Source organism: Podarcis raffonei, chromosome 15 (genome assembly GCF_027172205.1).
Source record: "Podarcis raffonei isolate rPodRaf1 chromosome 15, rPodRaf1.pri, whole genome shotgun sequence".
Lineage (NCBI taxonomy): Eukaryota > Metazoa > Chordata > Lepidosauria > Squamata > Lacertidae > Podarcis > Podarcis raffonei.
The window spans coordinates 15,482,224-15,509,247 of NC_070616.1; the positions used below are offsets into that span (position 1 = coordinate 15,482,224).

At 48.8% G+C, this 27,024-nt stretch overlaps 1 protein-coding gene across 6 annotated transcripts in view; it reads left to right on the plus strand.

The window, feature by feature from the left end:
• Window positions 1-210: 210 nt before the first annotated feature.
• ELN (elastin) overlaps window positions 211-27,024 on the plus strand; it is a 63,397-nt gene continuing 36,583 nt past the window's right edge. Inside the window, exon 1 of one of the 6 annotated variants that reach the window (XM_053366895.1) lies at window positions 211-727. In XM_053366895.1, the coding sequence (XP_053222870.1) occupies window positions 643-727 (85 nt within the window). In that variant the 5' untranslated portion in view covers window positions 211-642. The remainder of the gene's footprint in view (window positions 728-27,024) is intronic. The other 5 variants (XM_053366896.1, XM_053366892.1, XM_053366891.1 and 2 more) reach the window with 5 other exon arrangements.

Below are 27,024 nucleotides of genomic sequence, written 5' to 3' on the forward strand. Positions count from 1 at the left end.
CACCTTCCCCCACCCCTGCTCTCTCCCCCACCCCACCCTTAGTCCTGCCTGTTCGGCGGGGACCCGTTTCCATCCGGCTCCCATCCTCAGGGCCCCTCACATTCCATTCCAAGACACCCCCCCCCCGCTTCCAAAACCCATTCCGACGAGGGACCCTTGTCCCCCTCGCTTAAGTCCCACAACCTGACTGCCTCCTGGCCCGTCCTCTTGGCCTCAGGCCTTGATGCCCTGCATTGGTCCGGGGCATCTGATTCGGCCAGAACTTTATCCCCCTCCCTAAAAGGAGGGGGGGAGCCGCTGTACCAATCTGGATCCCCCCTCCCTCCAGCTCCCTCCCCCTTTTCCTGAAATCTCTCTTGGCAGCAGAGCTCGCTTTTGGCAACAGATCCCACCCGCGCTGGGGAGAGAGAAATTACAAAGGCAAGCCAGGCTCTTGGAGAGAGAGATCTGTGTGTGTGTGTGTGTGTGTGTGTGTGTGTGTGTGTGCCCCCTCTCCCAATGACGTAGTGTCCTGAGCCTTGTCCCCTCCCCTCATCCCTCCCCTCTCCCCCCCCCTTTACATCCTTGGAAGCCGCAATTAAGCAGCTCCGCTAGGATAAAACACTCCGGCGGCCAGCGGGCTGGGGCATTGCGTCGAGAGAGATGGCCAGGCTACGGACTCCTTCCTTCCTTTCCGGGGCTGTCACTGTCCTCCTGCTCTCCAGTCTCCCGGCTTCGTGGCAAGGAGGTAAGAGGCAGCGGGAGCAGCAGAGAAGGCTCGGGACGAAAACCGCAGACAGCCTCTGACCAGATGCTTTTCCCCCTGGCCCTGGAAGGGGTCGTCAAGCCGCCTCGCTTCCAAGCCATCTGCGGCGGAGGCTGTTCTGTCTGGGCAATCGGGGCATCTGACCTCTGCCTGCACCCATCTTTTTGCTTTCTTGCAACAGGCCACTGGCTGTCACAGCCTCCCCTCTGAGGTGCACTTGTAGAACACAGCAAGGAGCAGGATGGGGGGCAAGACTGAGAGGAGTCACCTTTGCCTCCCTCTGCTGTGGGTCTCTCCAGCTCCTGCCCCACTGGTGGGCACCTGCCGCCGCACCTTTTAAAAACTCAGTGCCTGCCCCCCCTCCGGAGCAAGACTCACTGCTCCAAATCTCAGACATGCTGCAGGGACCAATCCCTCTACTCCCTGCTTGTTGGTGACAAGGGGCAAAAGTCTGGAGCCCCCGATACTGGCCCTCACCATCTTCAGGGTCTCTGAAATCTTCCGGGTGCACCCTGAAGGTGGCTGAGGTGCTGCCTGCCCACAGGGAGTCACTAATATTACCATTGACAAACTTTAAGGGTCTATCGTGGTGGTTGAATGGAAGGGGGGCAGGATATGAAGCCAGTGGACTCCAGGAGAGGACAGGAGAGGCTTAACTGAATCCCCAGAAGGTGTTTGCCAAACACCAAACCTCAGCCCCTCAGATGGTACAAGCATGTAATGCAGTGTTTCTGAGCATGTGCAGAGTGCATTGAGGAGCCATAGCGGTGCTTTGGGGATTGGGGCACAGAACATCGGGGTAAAAAGGGTTCCTCTTGAACCACAACATTTACTTTCATCTTCTTTGGTGTTGGGGGGGGAGTTAGCTCCCCGCTTGCCCCCCACAAGTGAGTTTAGTTTGGTTGTTGCTCAAGAATTAGCTGTGGCTCCTGCTTTGCAGGGAGTTGGACTAGTTGAGTCGCTGTGTCCCTCCCAGCTCTACAATCCTATGATTTATTGCATGTCAGAAGGATGTGCCACCTGCACAGCCCACACAATTTGCACAGGTCGCTCTCCTGTGGTGACGCCGTGGCTCTCCCCGGGCGACCACAGACGCTTTGCCCAGTCGGAGGGCAAAGGGAAGCCCATTGGGAGCGGGAGGGCAGGATCCAAGTGAGGTTCCTGCTTTGCACCCGATCCAAAAAGGGGAAGCAGGCAGGAGAAGTGGGTCATGCCCGTAGGTTCCCATGAGGTTCATCAGAAGGGACGCCCCCATCCCGGACGCCTTTGCCCCATCTCTGGGAACACCGCGGTCCCGCCAAACAGCCGCTGCCTTTGCCTGCAACTTGGGTGTCCTCTTGGAAAACATGCTCTTCCCGGGTTTTGAACACAGCAAGAGGCATTAATGAAACACACTCTCTTGCTTTTCTATTTTGGCATTCCCCGCGAGATCGTACTGTCTCCCCTTGCCGCCCTCAGGAACTGTCATCGCTTCAGTCCAAGCATGTGGGGTGACGGCTTGAGGATCCCATTAAAAAAAAAAAAATCTCTTTGGGAAGATTCAGATCTGATAGGCTGGAAGAATTCCCCATCTCTGGGTCAAACTAGACAGAGACCTGCTGTTCAGAAGGCTGGGCTTTCTCACTCCAACAACCTGCTTGACAGATTGTGTCTGCATCCAGTAGGGGAAGGATTGCCTAGGGCTCAAATGTTGGGACCTGGGTGAAGAAGGGCACCCAAAGATCACCATGGTCAGGGCTGGGGAGCTGGTGACCCCATAGACATTGCAGGACTCCAACTCTCATTATTCCCCATCGTTGGCTGCTGGGAGTTGGAGTCCGACAGGGTCTGTAGGGTTACAGATGTTCCCTTTGCTATAAGGGGCCAGGGGTGGCAGCCTGACAACCTTTGTGACATCATGGGGGAACCTGTGAGGTAGCTGTGATGGGTGAAGCAGGCCCACTCAAGTTAAGAGAGGGTCAGACTAGATGACCGTTGGTACCCCTTCCAATTCTGTGATTCTATGTCCCGCTTCCATGGGAAAAGAAGCATTCCTCCTACTCTCTCTCTCAAAGTGAACTAGAGGAATGCACAAGCTCCATCACCATCTATTCCTTCTGAGCGGGTTTTTCCACGCTGGTAGACCGAAGTCATTTTGCTGCGAGAGTCCATTTATTTATTTCCTTCCTTATCACAATGGTACCTTGTTTCTCAGACTTAATCTGTTCCGGGAGTCCGTTCAACTCCTGGAACAGTTCGAAAACCAAGGCACAGCTTCCAATTGGCTGCAGGAGCTTCCCGCATTCAAGCAGAAGCTGTGGAAGCCGTGTTGGACGCTCAGCTTCCAAAAAACGTTCGCAAACCAGAACACTCACTTCTGGGTTTGCGGTGTTCGGGAGCTGATTTGTTTGGGAGCCAAGTTGTTTGAGTACCAAGGCACCACTGTAAATTTATATCTTGCCCCATCCTCCCAAAGGAGCCCAGGGTGGGGGCGAGAAGGTGGTCCCCAAATTCGCAGAGAGACCCTGACTGGACGGGCAGCGGGATCCTTCTGTGGAGTGAGGCAGCTGGCTCAGGCTGCAGGCAGCAGTGCCCCAACTCCTTTGCCAAGCCCCCTAAGCTAGCCTCTACTCTGCACCCCCTAAGCCGCCCTGCTGCCTCGGGAAGAGCTGAGGATTTTGTCGAAATAAGTCATTCATCAGTCCAGTCAGATTCTGTCAGGGCCACTGGGACAGGGCAGAGATCTTGCCCTCCAGCCCTTTGCCTCAGGTGGTAAAATGTCATCACCAAGAACCCCATTACTGCCAGCAAGTCAGCTGAGAGGGCAGGGGTGACCAGGCTGCTTGGTGTGCCCAACTGGTTCCTTCATCACCTTGCCACCATTCAGTGCTTCCCTGCCACCAGAAGCAGCCTCCTCTTCCTTTTGCCCAGCAGCAGAGCCGGCCCTGATGCCACCAGGAAACTCCTGGCTGGAGCTGGGGGGGGCCCTTTGCATGTTCGCTGTTCAGGCTGCCTCGTACAAATTGCTGCAAGTGTGGCAGGTCTGGGAGGCAGGGAATTTGGAGTATGCAAAGCAGGTGTCAATTGGGATTGCTCCCGAGTATGGCTGCGCATGCATAAGGGTCCCAGGTTCTGGGAGAGACCCCTGCCTGAACCCCTAGAGAGCAGCTGCTGGTCAGTGCAGACTGTCCTGAGCTACATGGACCAAAGGTTTGACTTGGTAGAAGGCAGTTTCCTGCCTTCCCATGAAATAAGTTGGATTTTCCCCCTCCACTTTTCCTGGGCGCTCCTGGGATGTAACCAGAAAGTCAGCCTGGATAGCTTAGTAAGTTGGCTACAGCACAGTGCTGAGAATGCGAAGGTTCCAGGTTTGATCCCCGTATGGGGCAGTTGCATATTCCTGCACTGTAGAGGGTTCGACTGGATGGTCCTCAGGGTTCTTCCAGCTCTACAGTTCTATGAAATAGCATCCATGAAATAGTTTGAAGGTTCAGGACCCTCAGGCCCACGATATGGATTAATTTCTGGGCATATGAAGATGGCTGCTGGCTGGGTTCTCAACAGCAGTTTATAGAAGCCCCTAAGCACCTCTCAAGGAAAGGGGAAATTGTGACTAAAAAGTGGGGGCAGGAAATCTGGGACCCGGGGCTTGGTCGCCGCTAACAACACTCCTGTATTTCGCCACCATTCCTGACAGACGCTTCTCCATAAATATTTATCAGGGAGAAATTGTCTCTGAAAGCCAGAGCCATGCCTGCACTCTTTTGTTCTTCCTACAAAGGTGTGTCCGTTATGAGAGACTAGATGCCCCTTTGGGTCCCTTCCAACTCTACAATTCAGCTATTTCCTCCTGCCTAAACAGGAGTTCTGTGCACAAAAGATCTCATGAGAGTTGGCAGAGCTCAGATTTCCCCTTCTATCATTCCTGGAAGGGAAACAGCCACAGAAAGGGGAAGCGGGCTCCCCAATAGCTCTTTTCCTAGTCGCCAGGGGTGAGCCGAGATTGCCTGCTGGTTGACCACAGCTTGCAAATGATCAAGAGGGTGGTTTTTCTTTATGAGGTGCTAGAGTGCCTAGAGATCCCTAACAGTGGCTAGTAAATTCTTTTGGTAATGACAAAAATGGGCCGTTTTTTGTTTTTAACACAAGCTAGTATTCTCTTCTGTGGTCAGAAGGTCAGTTTATGTCTGTAATTCCTACTCTGTGTTGCTTTAGGCAGTGGTTAAATTGGATTTAACTTTCCCCTCTCACACAGACACCCATTCGAAACCCAGAAAAAGACCACCACATTTTCCTATACATTAAGGATCCTCAAGGCCTTTTCACACCCACCCGCCGTGTTCCGAAGTGAGCTCCAATGAATTAAATTGTGGAGCTCTCTCCGCCTGGAGGCAGTGACCCGCCACCAATATGGATGGCTTTGGAATGGAGAAATTCACAAACTATTGGTGGTTATTAGTCATGATGGCTTTTTTCTGCCTCCACAGTTGGAGGCAGCAATGCTTTTGAGTAACAATTCCTGGAAAACACAGGAGGGGAGAACGCTCTTGTGCTTTAAACGCTGCCTCTAAAAGTGCTCTGATGTCTTTTAATTATTGCTTTCCGCTAGTTTGCTTTCGTTACTTTGCCTTTGATAGGTTGGAAGCCGCCTCGAATCCATGCTCTGGAGAAAGGCAGAGAGTCCAAATAAATTAAAAAGATAATAACTTGCAAATGCACCCACCCCCACCAGAAAGGATCCATAGTTGCATAAAATGTGCACCTGCTGATTGTTATGCATTGATGAAAATTTAGGGACAATGACTGTAGTTTCAGAAGAAATTCAATAATCTCACCCCAGTGGCCAAGTTCGCTGAGCCTGCAAGCTTAACCAGCTGCCCAGGTGCTAATGACTGTGGACGGCTCATTTCAAGCCTCCCAGATCCCCCTTAAGAGAGTTCGTTAGCACTAAACGGGACTTGGACCAGCTGGTTCAATGGTCCTCAAAGTGGATAGCACTCCCTGGCAGGTGGTCAGATTACCTGGTGGGGGGCGGCGGTGCTGAGATGCAAGGGTGTGGCAGGGGGGCGCTGGAGGTGGAAATGACCACAGCCTTTGAAAAGCTGAGATTTTTGTGGTTCCTGCATTGCCAGGGGTTGGATTCTTTGGATTCCTTCCAACCTTGCAATGCTGTGATTCTATCAGTTTTTGTTGCATTGATCAAAATACTTTTAAATGGGTTTTGAATGAATGTGCAATTAATTGTTGGTGCTTTGAATTTTATTGGGCTCTTGCCTTGCTTAGTAGGTCACGCACACCACTATTCTGAAAAATGTTTCTCGTAGTGGTTTTTTGTTTGTTTGTTTGTTTGGTGGTGGTCAATGGGGATGAGTTTATATTGTCTTTCAGGGAAAAAGGTTTGGTGCAAATTAACATCTGATAATCATAATAGTTGGCGGGGGGAGGTGACCCCCAAAAGTCTGGGAAACGCCAAGCCAGTTTTTCAAATCGGAGGGCCATTTGCTGCAAAATAGGGCACATATGAGGCCAGACTTGTCCCAGGAGAAGTGGCCTCCCGTCGGCTGATCCTTGGCGTGTTTACTGGGAGGGAGCTCCCACTTGGTCCAAGTGGCCTTCCTCCCACATTGAAGCATTCAGAGAATTGCAGGGAAATTGCTTAAGGGAAACAGGACGGTGCATTTTTTGAGTTTGGCAGGCCTTCAGATCCTTTAAACCGGTCAACAAGTTTGAGGAATCAGGGCTTGGGTCCTGTTCCAAAGCAATCTTTAGAGTTCAGTGAGAGCCTGGGCCTACGTCTAGGAACCATGCACTCCGCTGGACAGGACTGTTGCAGGCACTGTGCAAAAACTTAAAGATACTGTGCAAAAACTTAAAGATACAGTACAGCAGCCCTGCTTGGAGGATTGCAGGCCGATGGGCCTCTGCAAAGCAGTAGCTAGGTCATAGGCTTCCTCAAACTCGGCCATCCAGATGTTTTGAGACTACCATTCCCAGCATCCTTGACCACTAGTCCTACTAGCTAGGGATCATGGGAGTTGTAGGCCAAAAACATCTGGATGGCTGAGTTTGAGGAAGCCTGAGCTAGGAGGATAGGAGGCGGAAGGGGAAGGGAGGGTTGCTTAACCCCTCCTCCTCCCGCCCTCCCCTTGGCTTTCTCCCGCCTTGTTTTTCCCTCCCGCCAAGAGGCTAGAAATATGTGTGTCCGGCTGCCTTGGGAAGCAGAGGGAGGGAGGCAGAGAAATGGTAGCGGCTGGGTGGGAGGGGCAAATGTTTCTCGTTTTTTTCGAATCGGAATCATAGAATTGTACAGTTGGATGGGACTCAAAGAGCCCTCTTCTCCAACCCTCTGCAATCTGAATTTCAGTTCCCACATTTCGACATCAGTTTGCAAATTTTAGTGATAATAAAAAAAAAAGTCCTCATGAAAATTCATTTTAGGACAGATTTCTCCTAACTGGGAAGGCTTGAGGTAGTTAGGGGTGTTTAGCCTGCAGAAGAGAAGAGTGAAAGCCAATAGGATAGCCATCTTCAGATATCTGAAGGGCTGTCACATGGAAGACGGAGTCAGCTTGTTTTGCACTGCTCTAGAGAGGAGGATCCAAACCAATGGATCCCATTCTCGAGAAAGGAAATTCTGGTTAAACATTAGAATCTGATATATCTGAAGGGGCGTCTCCACCCCCATCGTTCAGCCCGGACACTGAGGTCCACCTCCGAGGGCCTTCTGGCAGTTCCCTCACTGCGAGAAGTGAGGTTACAGGGAACCAGGCAAAGGGCCTTCTCGGTAGTGGCACCCACCCTGTGGAACACCCTCCCATCAAATGTCAAGGAAATAAACAACCACCTGACTTTTAGAAGACATCTGAAGGGCAGCCCTGTTTAGGGAAGTTTTTAATATTTAATGTCTTATCATGTTATAAAAATTCTATTGTGAGCGGCCCAAGTGGCTGGGGAAACCCACCCAGATGGGCAGGGTACAAGGGTACAAATAAATTATTATTATTATTATTATTATTATTATTATTATTATTATTATTATTAGGAACTTCCTCACAGTAAAAGCTGTTCAACAGCGAAATGAACTCCTTTGGAACGTGGTAGGCTCCATCTTTGGAGATTTTAAAAGAGAGGTTGGGTGGCCACCTGTCAGGGATTCTTGAACTGTGGTTCCTGCATTGCAAGGGGTTGGACTAGATGACCCTTGGAGATCCCTTCCAATTCTACAATTCCGTGGTTTTCTGAAATCTTGGAGAGCCCCTGCCAATCAGTGTCGGCAGTACTGAGCTAGATGGACCAACAAGCTCAACTGGCTCTACAGAGTGGCAGACTCTGCACAAGGCATTTCACTGTGTTCTTATGAGTGGGGTTTCCATCTACAGAGGAAGTCTACCTCTGAGAACAAAATCACGGGAGCCAAAACAACAGGGCTTGGTTGTCATCTGCAGGTTCTTCCATGGTTCCTATGGGGCCTCTGGAGGCAAAAAGAGCAGGCTGGACTCGACGGGCTAGGAAGGGAGGGAGAAAAAGGTTGCTCCATCAATGAAAACTTCACAGATTTTTTGAGCTGGCAACAAATGGGACTTGCAAGGCTTTGGAGGTGGTTGGAAACTGAGCAGCTGCTTATTAGAGCTGGGGCAAATTAGCAGCCCCAATGTTTTCCTTCCCGATATATCATGGGCCCAATGTTATTTCTTGTGGTGTCCTCATGAAACCTTTGTTAAGAAGAGGCCTGCAAGATAAGATAACGACCCTTACTAGGCTTTCTCTCCTCCTTCTGTAACCAAAAAAAGGATTGGGATCTGAGACTTGCATGCGAGGGAAAGGAAAGTCTCGCCTCCCTGATCCCATAAAGATATTGTGCTTTTCTCGTTCCTTTCCTTCCTAGCTTGCATGCCCTTCATGTGTTTTCTTAAGCTGTTCGGGACATGGCAAGGCCTTGCTTAAGCCGTTAAGTCAGTTTCTTAAGCTGCCTCTCCCCTCCCTCGTGAGTAGCGGGAGCAGATGAAGTCTTGGGAATTAATGCAGCAATTGGCATCAAGGCACCCAGTTCATAGCAATAGGCCCACTGTATTCTGCTTAACACAAGTCAACAGTGTGATGGTCAATGCGATTCAGCAGAAGTCAACTGTCCAGATCAAGGGAAGTAATAGGGCCAATCTAGTCTGCCTTGGTCAGACACCATCTGGAGTCCTGTGTCTGGTTGTGAGCACCCCTGTTTAAGAAGGGTATTTTCAAGATGGAAGGTGTGCAGAGGAGGTGACCAAGATGATCAAGGTTTTGGAAACCGGGTCTTATGAGGAACGGTTGAGAGAGCTGGGTATGAGTTAAGCCTGGAATAAAGGAGACTGAGACGTGATATGAAAGCCATCTTCAGATACCTGAAGGAAGATGGAGCAAGCTTGTTTTCTGCTGCTTCAGAAGGCAGGGCCCGAACCAATGGATTCAAATTGCAAGAAAGGCAATTCTGACAACACATTAGGAAGACCTTTCTGGCGGTAAGAGCTGTGTGGTGGACAGAAGGTGGTGGGCTCTCCTTCCTTGGAGGTTTTTAAGCAGAGGTTGGATGGCCCATCTGTCAGGGATTGTTTAGCTGTGATTCCTTCCTTGCAGAGGGTTGGACTAGATGACCCCAGGGGTTCCTTCCAACTCTACAAATGAATGATTCTATTACACATTTTTTATTGCCTTTTCCCCAAGGAACTCGTAACAGTGTAGAAAGCCTTCTCAGTCACTTGAGCATCAAAACAGCCCTGTGAGGTGGGTGCATCATGCTGAAAGATGAAGACTGGCCTGAAACTGGAAACTGTGCTTCATGACTCAGTGGGGATTTGAACCCAGTTTTCACTGATGCTAGTCTGACACCACGGTGCTGGGTTGGGGGGTGGGATCTGTTAATTTCAGTTCCTACCAATTTATCATTTTTCCAATTTTCAGTTTCTCACGTTTTCCTATCAGTTTACAAATTAGTCCTTCAGAAAATTTGTCAGCTTTTTAGTGCAAAGCAATTTCGCCTTCCATAATGCTTGGCTGTATTTTATTTTATTATTTGACTGTTAGATGCTCTTTAGCCACACTCTACCCCAGAGTATGGATTTTTGTACACATAACGTGGCTGGAGAACTGCATTGCAAAATCTGGAGATGTTCAGATTTTGAAGGATGGGTTCACTGTTTCAGTTTGCATGTTGCTTTGTGCAAAGTGCATATTAGGGAGGCTTGCTTTTAAATGCAAACTGAGCTGTATTTCTCTCCCCATCCCTAGTCATAGCTCAGTGGCAGAGCATGCAAATGTTCCCAGGTTCGATTCCTGGCATTCCCAGGTAGGTCTGGGAGAAATTCTTTACCAGAAAGTCTGGTGAGCTGCTTCCAGTCAAAATACTGAGGTGGCTGGACAGGGTATAATAGAAGGCAGCTCCCTGCATTCTTGTAAGTGGAGCCTCCATATACCAAATTAGTCTACCTCTAAGAACCAGTGATGGGACGTGCGTGGTGCTGTGGGTTAAGCCACAGAGCCTAGGACTTGCCAATCAGAAGGTCGGCGGTTTGAATCCCCGCGATGGGGTGAGCTCCCGTTGCTCGGTCCCTGCTCCTGCCAACCTAGCAGTTCGAAAGCATGTCAAAAGTGCAAGTAGATAAATAGGTACCACTCTGGCGGGAAGGTAAACGGTGTTTCCATGCGCTGCTCTGGTTCGCCATGCTGAACCACATGAACCATGCTGGCCACATGACCCGGAAGCTGTACACTGGCTCCCTCGGCCAATAAAGCGAGATGAGTGCCGCAACCCCAGAGTTGGTCACGACTGGACCTAATGGTCAGGGGTCCCTTTACCTTTACCTTTAAGAACCAGTGATGAAAAAGCACAGCTGCACTGACCGGGGTGGCTGATGGGAGTTGTGGTCCAGCAACATCTGGAGGGTACTGAGTTGACAAAGCTGGTTCTAGTCTCAGAAAGAAACTATTATTTGGGCCAGAAATTTGGCTGCACTTGCTCGACTGCAGATGCAGACGTGATTTGTCCAAGTCATAATGCAGGGGGTTGGAGGAGATGACCCTTGGGGTCCCTCCCAGCTCTAAAATTCTATGATATTCATCTCTGCCACGGCAGTCTTGGGCCTCCTGAGCCTGGCGTGTCTCAGCGCTAAGGCGATTAGCTTGGCTGTCGTTGTGCGGGGACACAGAGGGAAGGGAGGGAGGCTGGGGCAGCTGGGCACGAGATGCCGGCACTTGGTGGCACTCTCAACTCCTGACCTCTCTTCCCCGATCTGAGCTTTGGCCTTGAGGACGTGGGTGGAGGAAAAGAAGCTTTTTTGTGAAGAAAGGTGGCAGCGTTTGGGACTCTTTAGTTGAGAGAATGGCGAGGAGGAGGCGACTCGATAGAAAATGACGCCTGGAATGGAGAAAGTGAGTAGGGAAAAGTTTTTCTCCATTTCTCATAACACTAGAACTGAGGGACGTCCAGGGACGCTGAGTGTTTGAAGATCCAGGACAGGCAAAAGAAAGTCCTTAATGCAGTGCAGAGTCCAACCGTGGAGCTCTCCATGATGGCTGCCAACTTGGATGGCTTTAAAAGAAGATTGGACAATAATAAGGCCATCAGTGGCTATTGGCTGTGATGGCTATGCCCTGACCCCATGGTTGGAGGGAATACCAGTTCTGAATACCAGTTCCTGGAAACCACAGGAGAGGAGTGTTGCTCTTGTGCTCAAATCTTGCTTAATGTACTTCCCAATGAGACATCTGGTTAGGAACTGATTCTGTGGGTGGTTTTGTGGGGTAGACCATTCGACCTCTGCTTTTCTCATCTGTGAGATTTGAACAGTCAGCGTCCGGGAGATCCACCAGAATCCCAATTTCCATTTGCACGCCCACCCCACAAAATCTGGATGTTTCAGAAGGGCAGCTTGTTGGGGGTCTCCTGAACGTCTCTCCAGACTTTTCCCTCTGGCGGGAATTTGCATGAGGCGCCATCAGAAGTCCTTGGCAATGCTTTGGATTGGGGTGGGGTGGGTGGGAAATGACCTCCAGAGTCGACAAATGTATCCCTTGGCCCCCCCACCCCCAAATGTTAACACCCACCAAGAGAGCAACCTTTCTCGCTTCCTCTCAATTTTATACCCCCGAAACAAATCTGGGAGGAAAATGAGAAAATGATCCCTTAATTTCCCTGTGACAAGAAAACATTCTCAGTCTGAGATCACGGCAAATGCAAACATTGCTCTCCATCTTTGGAACATGATGGGGTGTGTGTGTGTGTGTGGAGGGACAGAATCTGATTATCTTGCCAGAAAATAACCCCCCTCTCCCTTTTGAGACACCCCAGGCCACACCTTCAGCTGAACATACGTTCCCAGACAGGAGATAAACACAGACCCGTGTGTGGATCAGATTGGCTGGAATAGCAGCCAACTTTCTTGATTAAAAACATGACTTAAGAGCCTAAGAAGAGCCTGGTGGATTAGGCCAGGGGCTCATCGAGTCCAGCATCCTGTTCTCACAGTGGCCAACCAGAAGCCCCAATGGGAAAACCTCAAGCAGGAGTCAATCTCAGGATTCATAAGCATTGCTGCTTCCATCCATGCAGCCATCATGCCTAGCAGCCATCAATAGCCCATGAATCTGTCCAATCCTCTTTTTAAAGCCACCCAAGTTGCTGGTCATCACTGCAGTGAGTTCCACAGTTTAACTCTGCTCTGTGTGAAGAAGGAGTTGCTTTTTCTTGTCCTGAATCTCCCAGTGTTTGGCTTTCTGAGAGGGGGGGGGAACCTTTCTCTACCCACAGGAGCAAGTGATGGCTACCAACCTGGATGGCTTTAAAAGAGGATTAGACAAATTCATGGAGGAGCAGAGGGATATTGATGGATACTATCCGGGATGGCTATGCTCTGCCTCTGTGGCCGGAGGCAGTAACTGAATACCAGTTTTGGTAACTGCCAGAGGAGAGGAGAGGGCTTGTGTGCTTGGGTCCTGCTTGTAGGTTTCGCAGAAGAGGCATCTATTTGGCCACTGTGAGAAGAGGATGCTGGAACAGATGGGCCAATGGCCTCATCCAGCAGGCCTCTGACACTCTGACATACTCTCTAACATTTCTCCGATGAAAATAGGGATGTCCTATTTCTTCTTCTTCCCTCGCCCATCTGACTGGATTGCCCCAGCCACTCTGGGCAGCTTCTAACATATATAAAATAATAATAATAATAATAATAATAATAATAATAATAATAATAATTTTTATTTATATCCCACCCTCCCCAGCCAAAGCCGGGCTCAGGGCGGCTAACAAAAATAAAATAATACAACATTCTAAAATCATTACATTAAAATTAATTCAACTCAAATTGATGGCAACCATTAGGCTAAAGTTCTGTGAAGATTGCCAAAGGAGGGAGTCAGGCTGTGCCCTGGCCAAAGGCCTGGTGGAACAGCTCTGTCTTGCAGGCCCTGCGGAAAGATGTCAAGTCCGGCAGGGCCCTAGTGTCTTGTGACAGAGCGTTCCACCAGATTGGAGCCACAGCCGAAAAAGCCCTGGCTCTAGTTGAGGCCAGCCTAACCTCTCTGTGGCCTGGGACCTTCAGGATGTTTTTGTTTGAAGACCGTAAGTTCCTCTGTGGGACATACCAGGAGAGGCGGTCCCGTAGGTAATAAAATGACAAACATTTTTTTAAAAAATAAAAAATCCCTATACAGGTCTGTCTTCTAAAGGTTGTATAGTTACTTATCTCCTTGGCTTGGGGGAGTCTCATACTCCATACCTCCCAACATTTCTCCGATGAATGTCCAAAGGAAAAGTGGGACATTCCAGCATCAGATCAGAAAGAGGGGTGGCTTCTGTAAATCCAGGACTGACCCCTGAAAATCGGGACACTTGGAGGATCTGCTCTAAAGCTTTTGTGTCTGCTCTGTTAACTTGGCACCTTTGAGCCAAAGTGTGGAGCCAGGCTGTGGGGGCAGTGCCTGGCATCATTTCCCGCTCTGTAGCCTCTGCCCATGTGCTCCTCTTGCCCTCCTTGTCCGCACCTGGCAGGCATTAGCTTAGCCTGCTCCCTTGCAAGCCAGCCAGCTACAACACAGAGACGCAAGCATCCAGGCTGCCTGCTATCATCCCCGGCTGCCTGTTGCCTGAGGAACTCCATTATCTCAGGGCCTTAGGCCAAGCCGAGGCATCCAGACGAGTCCTGATTGGCCAGCCTCGAAGGTGTGTGAGTAAGAAGGAGCTGGGAGGCCCATAATCCTTTCCCAGAGGGAGGCAGGGCGGATTATCGGCGTAAAAATCACAATTCCTGAGTCCAGTTTCCGAAGGCCATCTGCGTGTGAGTCAGGTCTCTCTCTCTCTCTCTCTCCGTCCACCGCCCAGGAGCTCTCTCCAATTGCTGCTGGATGTGTGCGTCTGCAGACACCTCCATGCCAAGACAATCATATCTGTGAAAATAGGAGAGGTTAAAAATATATTCAAGTTGGTTTGAAATATAACAGACAAAGCTCCCTCCCTTGTCTGAAATGCCAGCTCCCAGACTTGTATCTTGCGCTGGCCAAGAGATGAGGCATCTGCGCCGTCTCCAAACTGAAGCAGGTGAAGAATCAGAGAATCGGAGAGTTGAAAGGTCACCCTTAGGGTCATCTAGTCCAACCCCCTGCAATGCAGGAAACACTGCTCAAGAATCCCTGACAGATGGCCATCCAACCTCTGTTGAAAACCTCCAAGGAAGGAGAGTCTGCCACCTTCTGAGGCAGTCCTCAAACAACTCTTACTTTCAGAAAGTTCTTCCTAAAGTTTAGTCCTTACGTTTGCTGTTATTTTGCTCATGAAAGCCACCTTTAGTCCCAGAACCTCTTTTGAATGTCAGTTTTTCTCCCCTCTGGAGTATGAAAAAGCAGGCACAGACATCTCTGGGCATGTGCCGAGTGCATTTTGCCTTCACAAGCTACGTTGTGTCAGTCGCCGCTGAGTTTTGTTCAGGGTGAAATGTCAAGGTGGGTTTTGCACATTACTGAGGAGAACAGCTCAGGTGGCAGAGTTTTGACTCTCCGCCTGCCTGAATTGGGAGACGGGTTTTGATGCCCAGTGCCAGTTTTAGAAGAGGCAAGACATCTTCCTGAGAGTAAAGGCCAAGATCTCCTCTCTGTCCCAGCATCTTTATGCCTGGAAGCTGAGATCTTTATGCCTCTAAGCTATGGAACTCATTGCCACAGGAAGCAGCGGTGGCCGCCAACCTAGATGGCTTTAAAAGAGCATTCAAGAAATCCATGGAGGAGAGGGGCTAATAACCATGATGATTGTGCTCTGCCTCCAAATTCAGAGGCAGCAATGCATCTGAATACCAGTTGCTGGAAACAACAGGAGAAGAGGGGGCTCTTGTGCTGGGGTCCTGTTTGCAAGTTTCCAATTGGGGCATCTGGTCGGCCACTGTGAGAACAGGATACTGGACTAGATGGGCCCCCTTTGGCCTGATCCAGGAGGGTCTTCTTATGCTGCTACGGGACACCAGTCACAGCCTACTTGGCACCAAGGCCGTGAAAGCTTTGCTGCAGCTCTGCTGGAGGAGCTGGGAAGGTCTGCTGAGAGCCGCCCCCAGCCTGCTGTTTGTCTGCGGACTGCTCTCTCACACAGCAGGCGCCTCAGTTTTCCCCAAGGAGATCAAGGGAGGCCGCAGCGTTGAGCCCACAGCACCAGCTCTCATGCCAAACCCTCACCTCTCTGACCTGTCGTAAGCTCTGGGAAACGGGCTGGGGGGCAATTGGCGAGGATGTCTGGAGTAGAGGGACACACCATCAGGGTAGTCAAAGCGGAATGGCCACAGAGAAGGCTAGGGAGGCCAGCTCTTGGGTGTTTGGGGTGGGTGGGGGCCAGTGAGGTCAACAAGGCCCCTTGAGTTGACTCGAGGACTGTGGCATCTGGCTAACAGATGCCTATAAATAGGAGATGTTCATGAGAAGCGCCCATCATTGCTCGGGAATGCTAAGAAACCTAACAGATCAGTGCAGTTTTCAAGTCTGTGCAGTTTGGAAAGGTTCGATCCACCATCTTCATTCCAAATGGCGTCTGACAATATCAAAATTGAGATGCAAACGTGCCCTTCTATTATGGATACCAATATCTCAAGAGAACAGACAGACAGATCGTTATCTAGTAGATGTGAGGCATGCTGGAATCGTAGAATTGGAGGGATGAACCCTCTTTAATCCAACAGTGATCTTTTGGTGGCTGTATCTACAGGGCAGGCTTAGTGTGGCTTCCTATTCACTCATTCCTCTCAGGAAATCCCTGCGAACTGATGTTCTGCAAAGGGGAGAGAGAGCAATGAGGGTTCCCTCCCTCCCACATGCCCCAACCGAAACAGCCACTCCCAGAATGCTTTGGGAGACATCGCAACATGTATGAAACTTGATGTAAGAACATAAGAAGCGTCGGTTGGATCAGGCCAGTGGCCCATCTAGTGCATCATCCTGTTCTTAAAGACGCCTGTGAGAAACCAGCAAGCAGGACCTGAGTTCAGGAGCCTTCTCCCCTCCTGTGGTTTCCAGAAAATGGGATTTGGGAAGCATTGCCATCTCCAGCCATGGAGGTGGAACAGAGTCATCCTAGCTAGTAGCCATGGAGAGCTCTCACCTCCACAAATGTGTTTAGTCATCTTTTAAAGCCATCTAAAAGGGGATGCGGGTGGCTCTGTGGGTAAAACCTCAGCGCCTAGGACTTGCCGATCGTCAGGTCGGCGGTTCGAATCCCCGCGGCGGGGTGCGCTCCCGTTGCTCGGTCCCAGCGCCTGCCAACCTAGCAGTTCGAAAGCACCCCCGGGTGCAAGTAGATAAATAGGGACCGCTTACTAGCGGGAAGGTAAACGGCGTTCCGTGTGCTGCGCTGGCTCGCCAGATGCAGCTTGTCACGCTGGCCACGTGACCTGGAAGTGTCTGCAGACAGTGCTGGCCCCCGGCCTCTTAAGTGAGATGGGCGCACAACCCTAGAGTCGGACACGACTGGCTCGTACGGGCAGGGGTACCTTTACCTTTACCTTTTTAAGTTGTGGGCCATCACTGCCTCCTGTGGGAGGGAGTTGCGCTGTTTAAAATATGTGCACTTCCTTTCCTGAATCTTCCAGGTCTCCTTTTGCACTTTGCAGTCTGCATGTTAGTATAGGGTTTCATTTGAGCTTAGACCTTGGCAACTGTTTACAGCCGAGCCACTTGTGAGCAGGGACGGGGTGGAATCCAAGCAAGAAAGACTCTGGGCTCACGCAGAGTGCCTTTCTCTTGTTCCTAAATCGCCAACTCTAAACAATTGTTTGTCCGTCTCCAGCTGTAAAATTTCTGGCGGAGGAGGGGAAAAAAGGCACACGCCCCGTTTTATTTTCATTTTTAATGAAAAGAAAATACGTAAACATTGCAGCAAAACAATGAGCTCTTCGGAGGGTTTGCTGAGTCCCATCCCACCCTTTGCGTGCAAACGGTTACATCCTTTGCGGGGAGAGCTTCGGTTTGCAAAATGGCACCCCCCCCATCCCTGAAAACACTCATGTTTGCAGCAAACCGCCTGGGGGGTTAGTGAGTTTAGGAAAGAAGTCTATTTTTCCAAATCCCCCATTTTGTTTTTCATAGCAAGCCATGGAAAAATGGGGAGGTGGGGGGGGTGAAGAGAGCATTTTCCAAAAGTTGATTCATTTTCTGGGCACAAACATCAGTGATACAATTAAGCAGCCTTCGACTGTCCTTTTCTGTTTGCTAACAGGGAGTGGGGTAGAGCAGGGCTTAATTAGACTATGGTTGCGATGCTAACCGTCTGGGGAAAATCAAGCACCTCTGAGCATGAGAAGAGTGCCATCCTTTGCAACAGTCCATAAGTATGGCATGAATGGCCTGGAGAAAATGGGACAGAGAAAAGCTCTGCTACCCCTCTCATATTAACACAAGAACTTGCAGATATCCAATGAAGCGGGATGTGAGATGATCAGGACAGATAAAAAGACTTCTTTATGAAGCACAACTCATTCTTGCAGGAGGCCACCATGCTCACCAACTTTAAAAATCATAGGATTTTAGAGTTAGGGTCATCTAGCCCAACTCAGCAATGCAGGAATCTCAGCACACAGTCCCCCATCCAATTTGAAACCAGACCCTCCAAGTGTCACTATTTTCCAGGGACAGTCACGGGTTTACAGAAGCTGTCCCGGTTTCTGATTTGATGTCTCATTTTTCCTGAGGACATTCCTTCAGATGTCCCTATTTTCATCAGAAAAACGTTGGAGGGTATGGAGTTATGCGACCCCTGAGCCAAGGAGATAAGTAACTGTACAACCTTTCGCAGACATCGGAAAGCAACTGTATGGGGACTTTTTGTTTAATGTACAGTATAATGCTTTATTATGTTTTAAAATACAGTATGTTGGAATCCGCCCAGAGTGGCTGGGACAACCCAGTAAGATGGGTGGGGTATAATAATAATAATAATAATAATAATAATAATAATAATAATAATAATAGAATAAAGGTAAAGGTAAAGGTACCCCTGCCCGTACGGGCTAGTCTTGACAGACTCTAGGGTTGTGCGCCCATCTCACTCAAGAGGCCGGGGGCCAGCGCTGTCTGGAGACACTTCCGGGTCACGTGGCCAGCGTGACATCGCTGCTCTGGCGAGCCAGAGCCGCACACGGAAACGCCATTTACCTTCCCGCTAGTAAGCGGTCCCTATTTATCTACTTGCACCCGGAGGTGCTTTCGAACTGCTAGGTTGGCAGGCGCTGGGACCGAGCAACGGGAGCGCACCCCGCCGCGGGGATTCGAACCGCCGACCTTTCGATCGGCAAGCCCTAGGCGCTGAGGCTTTTACCCACAGCGCCACCCGCGTCCCTCAGTAATGGAATAGGACGTCTCTATTTTTCATTGGACAGATGTTGGAGGGGTATGTTATTTTCAATTCCTCTCCTAATGATCCCTAGCCTTTTTCACGCCCTCCTTGGGAAAGGCACTGTAGGCCTCTCTCCCTATTGCTCGGCAGTTGCAAAACCTAATGCATTTAGACTGAGGAGATGGCGAGATATAAGCCGAGTGATAAATACAAATAAATCTCGGAGAGTCGTCCGTCTGCGAGGCATCTGATTCTGGCTTGCCAAGTCTCTCCGCGTGCAGCCGCCTCACTTCCTGGAATCGCTCTCCATGGCTGCCCAATCCTGAGTCACATTGCACAAGGAGTGTGTGTGTGTGTGTGTGTGTGTTGCAACAACTCCATTTTATACATGTTCACTGACAGCCCAGCAGAGCTGTGGTTAGAGAGAGAGAATGATGGCCTGTCTTGCGTCCCCTTTCCCTGGAAATTCAAGAGCAACACTTTGGCAGAGCTTTATTTGTTAAACAAAATCTATATGCCACTTGATCAAGGCTCCAAACGGTTTACGAGAAGTCATCCATCAAAAAACAGTAATTGAAAACATTTGGGAAATGATTAAAATTAACGGCAGACTAAAGAGAGATTTGAAGTACATGCATACATGCCTGGGCAAGCTTGCCTGAGCAAAATCTTTAAGCAGGTGCTGTAAAGAGTGCAGCCGAGGCTCCTGCCTGATGTCAAAAGGCAGGGAGTTCCAAAGTTTGGGTGGTGCCATGCTAAAAGAACAGATTCTCACAAGTGCAGAGGTTGTGTGGCACCTGTAAGTGGGCCAGTTCTGCAGAGCAAAGCAGTTGAGTAGACACATTACGGAGTCAGGTGGTCCTGCAAGGAAAGCAGTCCTAAGTTTTCAACAGGTTTTTGTACCAGTAACAATGCATTGCTACCTTGGCCTGATAGCAAACTAGCAGCCTGTGCCGGTTCCAGCTAAATGTGAGGAAGAACTTTTTGGTAGTAGGAAATGTTCGATAGGCGAGTGGACAACCTTAGAAAGTGGCTGGACTCTCCTTCCTTGGAGGTTTTTAAGCAGAGGTTGGATGGCCAGCTGCCAGGATATCTTTTGCTGTGATTCCTACATTACAGGAGGTGAGATTAGATGACCCCTGGACTCCTTCTTAAACTGTGGTGCCCAGAACTGGACAAGCTTTCCCTTGGTGATTCATCTTCTCTGGTCTGGAGAAATAGCTCCCGGTGCCAGAGGTTTTCCGGGGCGGAATCCTGGACCCAATGGGCTGTGTTTGATGGCAGGCCTATTTTCTGGGGGCGGGGGGCAGGGAGAGAAAGAGAAAAAGAGAAGCATGTCCTGATTACAGGCAAAGGCAGAGGGGAGCTGGCCTGCAGCCACTGACAATTTTGGGAAGGAAACAAAAGATTGTGTTTTTGTTTTGTTTTGATTTGTTTCTTACAAAGGAGACACAGAGAGCTCTAGCGAAGCCAGCTGTGAGGGAAGGCCAGGATTGCTCCAGCCACATACCTAGGCAGATTGAAGTCTCAGCGACATCTGCTGGGCAAGGCGGAAGTGGCACAACTAATTGTTTCCTGGGCAGCAGGTGATCGTGCTGATCTTCCTCAGGAATGGCCGCAGCCAGGCACCTGCTATGCACACAGAATCCCGAGTGGCTTCTCCTGGTAGAGCTGGGAGACCCTTGTCTGAAACTCTGGAGGCTCATTGCCTGTCAGTGTAGACACTGCTGATCTAGATAATAGAATTGTAGAGTTGGAAGGGATCCCCAAGGGTCATCTTGTCCAACCCCCTGCAAGGCAGGAATCTTTCACCCAACGTGGGGCTCGAACCCTTGGTGCTGAGATTAAGAGTCTCATGCTCTACCAACTGAGCTATATAGACCAGTGGTCTGACTTTGTCAAAGGCTGTTCTCTGTGCTCCTATTTGGGAAAGGCCTATTTAAACCAGCTCTTTGTCTAGAACCATGAGGACTAGAGTCTTACTTTACTTTTAGTGAAAGCAGTACAGCATCTGCTCTGAATGCAGAAGGTCCCAGGTTCCATCCCCAATGACATCTGCAGGTAGACCTGAGACTGTCTCTTTCTTGAAACTATGAAGAGCCATTGCCAGTCAGTGTCAACAGTACTAAACTAGATGGATCAGTGGTCTGATTCTGTACAAGGTTGCTCCCTGTGTTCCCCATAGAGTAGGCAAAACTGATGGGGAGGGCAGAGGTCCCACATTGGCTGGGATTATCTAGTGTGACGTATTTTCTGTATTACAGTGGTACCTTGGGTTACAGATGCTTCAGGTTACATACGCTTCAGGTTACAGATGCCGTTAACCCAGAAATAGTACCTCGGGTTAAGAACTTTGCTTCAGGATGAGAACAGAAATCACATGATGGCATCGCGGTGGCAGCAGGGAGGCCCCATTAGCTAAAATGATACCTCAGGTTAAGAACAGTTTCAGGTTAAGAACGGACCTCCGGAATGAATTAAGTTCTTAACCCAAGGTACCACTGAATTATGTATTCATTGTGTTTATGAACCACCTTTTTTCTCCAAGGCAGTGGTGTAGCATAGGTTGCCAATGCCTTGGGCAAGGCAAGTATTGCATCTCCTATGGACCATTAGCACAGATCCCAAGAGGAAGTTTTCTAGGTGGGGCTTGGCGATCTCACATGGGGCTGAAATGGACCAAGTTTGGGAGTTGTAGATAACCTTAGGATCAGAGGCAGGCGGAAAAGCAAACACAACTTTCCGCTTGCCTGTTTCTTTGTTTGTTTTGGGCAAGTCTGTGCAAGGGCTCGTTTCTTTTAAAAGAGGCACTTTCTGAATCCAGGGAGGTGGGAATCACGGCATGGAAGAGGACAGCAGCAAGCTGGGAAGTGCCAGTATTTTTTCTTTTGAAATGTTGTGCCCCCTAATCATTTTGCACCCAGGGCCCCTACCCTCTCCTCCCCATGCTAGACCACTGCTCCAATGAGCTCTAGGTGGCGGACATGGACCCCCTGCCTCATTTAATCCCCACAACAACCCTGTGAGGTAGGTGAGGCCAAGAGGCACTGGCCAGCCCCAATGAGACCTTCATGGCTGAGCAGGGGCAGAATTCGAATCCTTTTTTTTTTTAATATGATATTTTATTAGTTTTAACAATAGAAAAATAGAACAATAAAAACACAGAGAAACACAGAAAAAATATGAAAGACAACAATACAAACTTTCACAATACATAAAGTACAAACATTTAGAAAAAGAAAGAAAAAAACAATCGTCACACATAAAATAAGAGAAACACAAATCACTCTTTTCTAAATATTCATCTTCACTTAACTTACTTTCCTGACTTCCTCACGCCTCCCTTTTTTATATCCCTTTTTCACAATTAGTTCAGCAAATTCATATCCTACTACTTTGTCCTTATATATTTTACCTCCCAAATTTATAATTTCAAATTTTTATCTCTTATTACTAGAACCCCTTCATTTTATTTCAATGTCATCAGCATTCATACATTTTACAATACTTCTGTAAATAAATTTTAAATTTCCTCCAATCTTCTTCCACCAACTCTTCTCCCTGATCTCGGATTCTGCCAGTCATCTCAGCCGTCTCCATATAGTCAATTACTTGCATCTGCCATTCTTCCAAGGTGGGTATTTCTTGTGTCTTCCCAGAATTCGAATCCTAGTTTCCCAAGTCCTAGTCCGATACTACAGTACATTGGTCCACCAAAAAGGCAGAAGGGGATAAATCTGAGCCTCTTCCTGCTCCTTTCTCCTCCCTCAACGCCATCCCCCCTTGCCGGCAGCCACGCTCCTCCTCGGGTCTCTGTTTATTTCATCACCCTCCTCTTCCCACCCTCCTTCCCTCCATCCGTTTTGGCGAAGCCTCTTGCCTGTTTCCCAGTTCACCCTGGCTTGCATGTCTTGAGGATTTTGGCTTGTGTTGACTTCACTTTGGGCCGCTGTCCAGCAGCCAATTAAGCTAGAATGCCGGAACTTTAAACCAGTTCTAGACCCGCTCTGGAGAACGGGGGAGGGAAGGCGGTTAGAAGAGGCATTGGTGTGTGTTGGGGTGGGAATGGGGGGGGGGGAAGCAACCTAGAGAGTTTTGCTGATCTGGAGATTGGAGGCCTGTTTCTTATGCTGGTTTCCAGATGTTTTTTCACCACGCTCTCCAGCACGCCGGAGCAGATGTTCAGGCGGTAGTGCTTAATTGGTGCCTACCCTTGAACATGAGAAGAGGCTGCTGGATCAGGCCACTGGGCCGCCGGGTTGCAGCTTCGTGTTCTCCCAGTAGCTGGCCAGATGCACCACTGGGAAAGCAGGATTCACCACTTGTGATTCTCAGCATCACTGCCTCCAACGGTGGAGGAAGGACATAGACATCATGGCTTCAATAGATGTCTAATCCTCTTTGGAATCCATCCAAGCTGGTGGCCCTCGCTGCCTCCTTTTGGAGGGAGTTCCTGAAGAACCTAGGGAGATCCTGCTGGATCAGGCCCATCTAGTCCAGCATCTTGGGAAAAGGAAATGGGTTCAAATGAGAGATTCCGACCAAACATCAGGAAGAATTTCGGGTGGTAAGAGCTGGTCTGGACCCAATGGAAGGTGGTGGACACTCCTTCCTTGGAGGTTTCGAAGCAGAGGTTTCTGGCCACCTGTCAGGGTTTGGCCTAGGACCCTCGTACCTACGGGACCGCCTCTCCTGGTATGCCCCGCAAAGGACCTTAAGGTCCATAAATAACAACACTTTGGAGGCCCCGAGCCTCAAGGAGGTTAGATTGGTTTCAACTAGGGCCAGGGCCTTTTCAGTACTGGCCCCAACTTGGTGGAACGCTCTGTCACAAGAAACTAGGGCCCTGTGGGATTTGACATCTTTCCGCAGGGCCTGTAAGATGGAGCTGTTCCGCCTGGCCTTCGGCTTAGACTCACTCTGACCCCTTATATGAGATTTGGTATATAAATTTTCCCTTGGCTTTTTTTGCTGGCCCATGTAGGACCAGCATGGATAGCTGGCTTGGGTGAATATCTGATGTTTCCTCCCTTTACGGTCTTGAATTATGGGCTTCTACTAAAATGAGGCTGCATTTTAAGCTGCATTTTAAGCCGTATTTTAATTAACTGTTTGTTTGTTTGTTTGTTGTTGTTGTTGTTTTTCTATTACATTTTATTGTAAATCATATTTGGTGTTAGCCGCCCTGAGCCTGGCCCTGGCCGGGGAGGGCAGGGTATAAATAAAAAATTATTATTATTATTATTATTATTATTATTATTATTATTATTATTATTATTTATTATTTCTTGAGCTGTGATTCCTGCATTGCAGAGGGTTGGACTAGATGACTCTTGCAGGTCCCTTCCAACTGAATCATCTTCACAACCACCTCCCTAGGAGGCGCTGCTGATTCCTCAGTCTCAAGCCTTCTTTGCATGCTCCCAAGTATTGTAGCCTACCTTTTGCAGTAGTTGTGTGAAATTGCTATGATAAAGCATGCAACTCTGCTTTTTGGGGGGGAGGGGGAAGTGTTATGGAAATTCTGTGAGACACTCTGTGATTTTTATGAAGCTTATGAAAATACGCTCCAAGCTCAAAGGCGGGAGGTGGCGGGTGCAAGATTGGGCATGGCTCCTCTGCTCCTCTGAGTCGCACTGTGGCTCACAACTTTGATTTGGCGATGGACTGGGGTTTTGCTGCCAATGCACAGCTTGACTCACTTGCTTGAGCCATCTGTGAGTCTTCGCTCAGTTGCCTCATCTCCCTTGGGTGCAGGTTCAGTGGGGGTGCTTGGGCTCATGGGGAGGGGAGATTGAGAGGGCCCTGTCCTTTGACTGACTGTCTTTTCCATGGTTTGAAGAGAGGGAAAACAATCTTCAGAGAATGGCCCCAGTGTTAATTAGCTAATTAGGGGGGTGCTGAGAAGGTGTGTGTGTGTGTGTGTGTGTGTGTGTGAGAGAGAGAGAGAGAGAGAGAGAGAGAGAGTGTCCTTCATTTTTCCACCCCCTAAAAAATTAAACCTCTTCACATCCCAACTTGGCCTTTGTTTGACAATGGAACAAACTCCCTTGGGAGGTAGTGGACTTCATTGGAGGCTTTTCAACAAGAGTTTAGAAGACCACCTGTCAGAGATTCTTATGCTGTGATTCCTGCATTGCAGGGGTTGGACTAGATGGCCCTTGGGTACCCCTCCAACATAGAACTGTATTCTATGATTCTATTTATCTGAGGCCCCTCCAGATGTTTTGGACTGAAACATCCTCCAACCTCATCAACAGGGAGCTGTGTTCCCACCAGCTGAAGTATCACATGACCACACTGACTGGGGCTGATGGGAGATTTATTTGTTTATTTATCTATTAAGATTTATACACTGCTTGATTGTAAAAAACCCGCAACCCTCTCAAAGAGGTTTACAAAAAGATAAAATGATGAACTTATCCATAAGAAAAATTAACAACAAAAGTTAAGACTTTCTGAACGTTAAAATAACAATAGCAGATTAAGTACTGGAAGCAGATTAAAATTCACATCAATTTTCTAAACATCTGAGTGGGCTTGTCTAAACAAAAATGTTAGGAGGCACCGAAAAAGGTACCTGGACTGTTTATGTATGTGACAACAGCTGCAAGGATGCTACTAGCCCAAAGATGGAAAGAACCAACAGTCCCGACTAGGGAAGAATGGCAAGCCAAACTGCCGGACTATGCTGAAATGGCAAAACTGAATGGGAGACTCAGGAATCAAGAAGATAATGACTTTTAAAAAGAATGGGGGAAATTCATTTACTTAGGAGACCATTGTAAACAAATTAAAACCTTAGCTGAACTTTAAAAATAACTTGTAAAGGAACGAAAGGTATGGATAATTTAGAGAGATAAAAATTGTTGAGAACGCAATATGTAGTTTTAGAAAAAATATTTTAAGGACCCATGCAGGGGACGGGGGGTGGGGGGTGGGGAGCCACAAGATTCAGAGAATCTCATATATGGATATGCTGAAAGTTTTTTTTCTTTTTATTATTTTGAATTTGTTCCTGTAAAAACCAATAAAAAATATTATTAAAAAAGAAAAGAAAATGGTACATGCTTGGTATCAAGAGGCAGGGAGTTCCAAAGTGTATGAATGGGTATTATGTAGTCCAAGTCATCTAGGGGGCCCCAGGCTAGGGGACCTTGGTCTAATTCCTCAGTCTGCCAGCTGCTGCTGCTCTCCCTACTTGGCAAGGGCACTCTCCAGATTTCCTAGTGGCCATCCCATAATAAATCATTGTCAGTGGGGGTGGGGCAGGAAAGTGGGAGATGCCCGCTTGAGGCAAAGAGCACATGGGCAGAAAATTCCAGTTTTCTTTGCTACCCCTTCACAACTTATCCAGAGAGCAGATATATTTGGGTGTTGCCATTCTTTCATAACTACAGCCAGATCTGCGTTAGATTGACTCTCTCTCTTTAAAAAAAAAAAAGGAAAAGGAAAAGCCTTCTCTCTTGTTAACAGAATGTTCAAAGCTTTAGAGGAAAGAGATTGATGTGTGCAACTGTGTGGTTTGCATTTCTTTCTGTATACAAGCAAAGCAATGTCACGCCATGTGGTCCACCTACAGGAAAGATGGGCAACATCTGGAGAGGGGGATCCAGATGTGCTTGACTCCAGCTCCTGGCATCTGGCCTCAGGGTTGATGGTAAGAGCTGGGAATCCACCAAACACCTGGAGACCCCCACAGATCTCCCCCAACCATGACCTGAAAACTCAGCTTGGGAGACTGGCTTTTTAAAAAGCCCTTTCAAGAAATACGAATATAAGAAGTCTGTTGGATCAAGCCCATGGCCCATCTAGTCCAGCATCCTGTTCTTACAGTGGCCAATCAGATGACTGTGGGAAACACATATGCAGGACCTGAGCGCAAGAGCCCTGTCCCCTCCTGTGGTTTCAAAAAACTGGTATTCAGAAGCATTGCTGCCTCCAAGGTCCCTAGCTGGAGCCCCAGACCCTGGGCTGACAAAAGGTCCCCTCCCTTTGTTGCAGCGAAAGAGAAGCACTCTGCTTGTGCTCAGGAGCAATCCTCTTTCTTGTTCCTCTTCCGGGGAACCCACAAGCAGCATTTGAGCACCATTGCACTCTTCCTTCCTGCAGTTTCCCGCAACGGGCACTGAGAAGTCTTGCTGCCTCCATCCGTGGAGGCAGAGCAGAGCCATCCTGGCCAACAGCCATCTATAGGCCCTTTCCCCCATGAATTTGTGCAATACTTACTTAAAGCCCAGACGGTGGCCATCACTGCTTCCTGCGGGAGGGAGTTCTGCAGTTTAACAATATGCTACGTGCAAAGTGCTTTCTTTTACCTGCCCTGAATCTCCCGACACCCAGCTTCCTTGTATGCCCAATGTCATGAGAGAGGTGGGGGGAATCTTTCCCTTATCCACTTTCCCCACGACATGCTTGCTTTTGTTTATTTTTATTTTTTATTTTTTACCAACAACCAAACACAAAG